We start from the raw sequence: 4,071 nt of genomic DNA on the forward strand, positions 1-4,071 counted from the left end.
ATTTAATTTCACTGTTAGATGATAAATGACGGCATAAAATATATTTTTTATTTTTAAAATTTGTTAAAAATTTTAAAAATATATTTAAATTTTATTTTAAATTTTTTTATTTGTATTAAATATATTTTTGATAATTAAATTTTTAAAAAAATTTAAAATTAATTTAATAATAATATATAATAAATATATTTGATTTACTTAAATTAAAAGTTATTTTTGTAAAATTAATCTTAAATTGGTCAAATTTTTCGAATAGAAATAAATTTGACACAAATAAAAAAATAAAATAAAATAATTTTTAAAATTTATAACAAAATTTTAAAAATAAAAAATATATTTTATTTTAAATTGTGTGGCTTAAACTAATATTCTACGCTCTTAGTTTATAAAATCAAATCCTTTATCATTATTATCTACCAAGAAGCCTTTACGATTATTGTTTTTCGGTGTATGTTATGGTGCTTATATATATTTGTCTAACTTATTAAAAAAAGATAAGAGTTAGTATTTAAATTAAAAAATATAAAAGTAAATAAAATTTTTAATATTTAAATCTTACTATAAAAAATAAGTTCGACAATTTCGACACTAAAATTATAGACACCGCAGAATTTGCCTTGTTCTTCATGCTGAGGAAGCGGGTTAATTGAATATAATATGGAAAACAGCTAACTAATCATGTCATATCAATTAGAAAAAAGGAAAATTTTTTTGCGATAAATAAAAGTGGGGGAAAGGCCAAAGGCATAACAAAATTACCTGAAAATACCAAGGACAAAAAGTTACATAGTTCACCAAACAAATTTGACCATTTTTTACAATCATCATTAATCTATGATCCCCCCCAATAAAAAAACAACCTATTCTTCCTTCAACAGTCAAAGAAAAAGGGTAAAATTATTGACCTAATTAAAACCTAACAATGGTAAACATATTAGTATTACCATTGATACATATCCAGATTATTATAGTAAAATAGCTAGCTAAGCAGTATAGAGGTGGAATTAGAAATGAGTCAATTGGTCAAGCCTGAAGTGAACTTGACACCTGTCCTTGGCAACCATGAGTTACCGTTAATGAACCTCTGAACCGTAAAGTAACTAGCTGCAGCAGGATTCTTAATAACATGATACCCGGGCCATTTGACCCTTCCACCAAGGGCTGACCCAGGCCCATAATTCCTATACTCACCGTACCACAATGTGTTCAATGCAAAGTTCCCAAACCACTCAAGCCACCCTTGAGGCTGCACGTGCGCACTCATGTAGGTGTTTATGTAAACTGTTCTTGAGTACTCCTTCCAGGGCCGGCCCAGATAAGTGGGCTGAGTTGCTAGAATAAAGCTATCTTGGATTGTGAAGCCTGTGCTTTGGTGTGGGCTTTTTCTTCCTTGGGCCGTGATGGTAACCTTTTGTAACGGGAGAGGGACTCTCGTATAGATCTTGCAGTTTTGCAACACTGCTGCACCGTTGCCAAAGATGAAGTCAATGGTACCGTAAATTTCACATTCGCGGTAAAATTGACGCAGTGAGTGAGCGTAAAGTGTGTCTTGGAATCCTTCGATGCTACACCTGTAGAACGCTGATTGGTCAGAGTCCACACGAAGTGCCACTGCTTGGTGGTTCACTGGTCCAGCTGTGTTGCGGAATGTCATGTCCCTTGCAATGAATCCCTTCCCGGATACAGCTACATTGTGAATTTTGTCATTTTACATAAAAATTAATAAAGTTAAAAACGTACGTGTAATCGACTTTATGTGAAGTTGAAGTTGATAACCGAGAATAATTAGATAATTTAACTGATTTAACTAAATTTTTATCTAACAAATTTAACTATCAATATAAAATTAATTGTACTGAGTTTTTACCAATAATAAACTATTAAAAAATTTTCAAATATATCAAGTATATATTATAAAAAAAATTTTAAGCATATTTAAAACACTAATATTCTAGTTATTTTAATTATTGATTTCAATTAATATATATTATATGAGAAAGTATAAGAAGTCAATGAAGTATCTATACAATGTGTATAATGAGAGTACAGAAATGTTCGATGTTTATTATCTGTGATATCTGAATAGTATGAGTGTATTATATTTTACTTTGGATGTTTATTTTTTAACTCATATTAGGCCAAATAAATAACTCATTGTACACATTGTATAAATACGTCATTGGCTTTACTCATCTTATATATATTTTTTATAATTCAGAGTTAAAATAACAACTAGAATACTGGTGTTACTGATATACTTAAAACTCTTCCTATATTATATATATTTTTTATAATTAAAATCAAAATTAAAATTTATTAAAATACTGATATAAGGATACACTTGAAAATTTTCGTAAACTATTTAATTTCTAAAAAAGTATCAGATCTTATGTTACTTACCAAGTGTAGCAGTTCTAAAAGTGGTCCATCCTTGCATGAAGTTGCGGTTGCTGGTGAGAATGGTTCTGCCAATACCATCACCAACGAGCATAATGTTGGTCATCTTTTTCTTCATATCAACGTTTTCCCTGTACAACCCCTGCTTCACGTATATGACATACCTCGTGTTACTATGACTCGGAGCCGCATTAACGGCCTCCATGATGCTCCGGAAATGCCCACTCCCATCCAACGCCACCACAGCGTCCGCACGACCATGCGGGGGCGACTTCGCCTTAAGCAGCTGCTCGTCACCGTCGCTCATCCAGTCGGGAAACTCATCAACAACCGTCGTGACATTAAGAGTATTAGTCTTTCTGGGAGGGCTGAATGGTAATTTATGGAGTTGAGTGTAGAGGGATAACACATTGCTTATAAGCTGCGTAACTTGCGTTAAGCTTCCGCTTATGTAACTCTCGAGGCGCCTGTCCGTACCTTCAAACCCTTCAATGCAAGTATCTTGGTTGCTCAGAGCTGCACTTAGCCAAGCTTCCAGGTTTCCCTCGTATTGCGCGCTTGTATCTCCGCCACGGATTCTTCTCATCTCTCCCATGGACCATGCCAGCTCCGAAACGGAATAGTCTAGAAGCTCCTTGCAGTCTTCTATGGCTAGTTGCTCGCGGTTGCTCACCGAGAACGTGGTGAACTTTGTGATCTTGTCGATGGCCCCCCTGGCTTCGTTGATCGTGGCACCGAGTGCTGCGCTCAACACGGAAGTGGGGCTTGGAGGGCCGATCTTGACGAGCTCGTTTTGGATGTTGGCGAGGCATGAGTTTTGGTTTTCGATGTTCATGCAGGCTTGTGCAATCATGGAGTTCAGGTCTTGGGTTTCGATGCCTGATGAAAGTGAAGCCTCAAATGATGAGGGTAAAAGCATGAAGATGAAAAAGAGATTAAGCAAAGCCATTATTATTTGCCAGAGTAGTGGAAAGGTAGTAGGGTATATGTGTTTGTGTTGTTCAGAACCAACTTTTATTTATACACGAGTTTTTGCTTTCGGAGTTCAAGTTCTTTTCTTGAGAGTAATATTATTCACATTCACTTTGTGCTTTTTTTCTCTGGACAAAAGTGCCAAGTAATTCCAAAGCTTGCTTTTGATGGAGGCATGGCATGGTATTCCCCATTTCCCATACATGTTTTGTGATTGTTTGGAGCTTCTCACTTTTTGATGTTTCATCGATTATTATTTATACAAGGCCGTGGCTTCTTTTGTATCAAGGTGCAACCATAAGTCAAAATAAACAGTTAAATGAATAACCAACCTTATTATGTTTCTCTCAAGCTAAGGTCCCGTTGGGACAGCACATAAGTTGAGGCCTATACTCTATGATTTTATTTTTAAATGATAGGTGAAGGCATTCCGAAAGTTGTATACTTGTATTCTTTGCTTCGTAGTTGCGTAAAAACTCGAGCTGCATCTGGTTCTTAGCTGCTTTCGCATTGCATAGCTTGATTTCTGCCTAAGTAATCTAGTTCCTACTATTGGAACCAATTCAGATTTTTTAATATATGAAACTTAATTATCTGGAGTCGTCTTTTACCAGGTCTAAAATAATTATGGATAACAGTCCCCTGCACCGATATATTTTGAGATTATGTATAACATCATTCTTGTATGGATAGTTGTAGAAA

The 4,071-nt window shown here is 34.6% G+C and overlaps 1 protein-coding gene across 1 annotated transcript; it reads right to left on the reverse strand.

The window, feature by feature from the left end:
• Positions 1-747: 747 nt before the first annotated feature.
• LOC112695562 (putative pectinesterase/pectinesterase inhibitor 22) lies at positions 748-3,599 on the reverse strand. Its single transcript, XM_025747940.3, has 2 exons — positions 2,401-3,599; positions 748-1,686 (listed from the first exon to the last, which is right to left on the reverse strand). Exons 1-2 carry the CDS (start codon positions 3,344-3,346, stop codon positions 1,016-1,018), a joined length of 1,617 nt encoding a protein of 538 aa, XP_025603725.1. The 5' UTR covers positions 3,347-3,599; the 3' UTR covers positions 748-1,015.
• Positions 3,600-4,071: the final 472 nt, after the last annotated feature.

This window comes from Arachis hypogaea, chromosome 6 (assembly GCF_003086295.3).
Source record: "Arachis hypogaea cultivar Tifrunner chromosome 6, arahy.Tifrunner.gnm2.J5K5, whole genome shotgun sequence".
NCBI classification, from domain to species: Eukaryota; Viridiplantae; Streptophyta; class Magnoliopsida; order Fabales; family Fabaceae; genus Arachis; species Arachis hypogaea.

Bases quoted from the DNA above. Each gene is read 5' to 3' on its own strand.
- LOC112695562 (XM_025747940.3), bottom strand. From the start codon at position 3,346: ATGGCTTTGCTTAATCTCTTTTTCATCTTCATGCTTTTACCCTCATCA. The intron at 1,687-2,400 runs GTAAGTAACATA...TTCACAATGTAG, and splicing joins TTTTAGAACTGCTACACTTG to CTGTATCCGGGAAGGGATTC.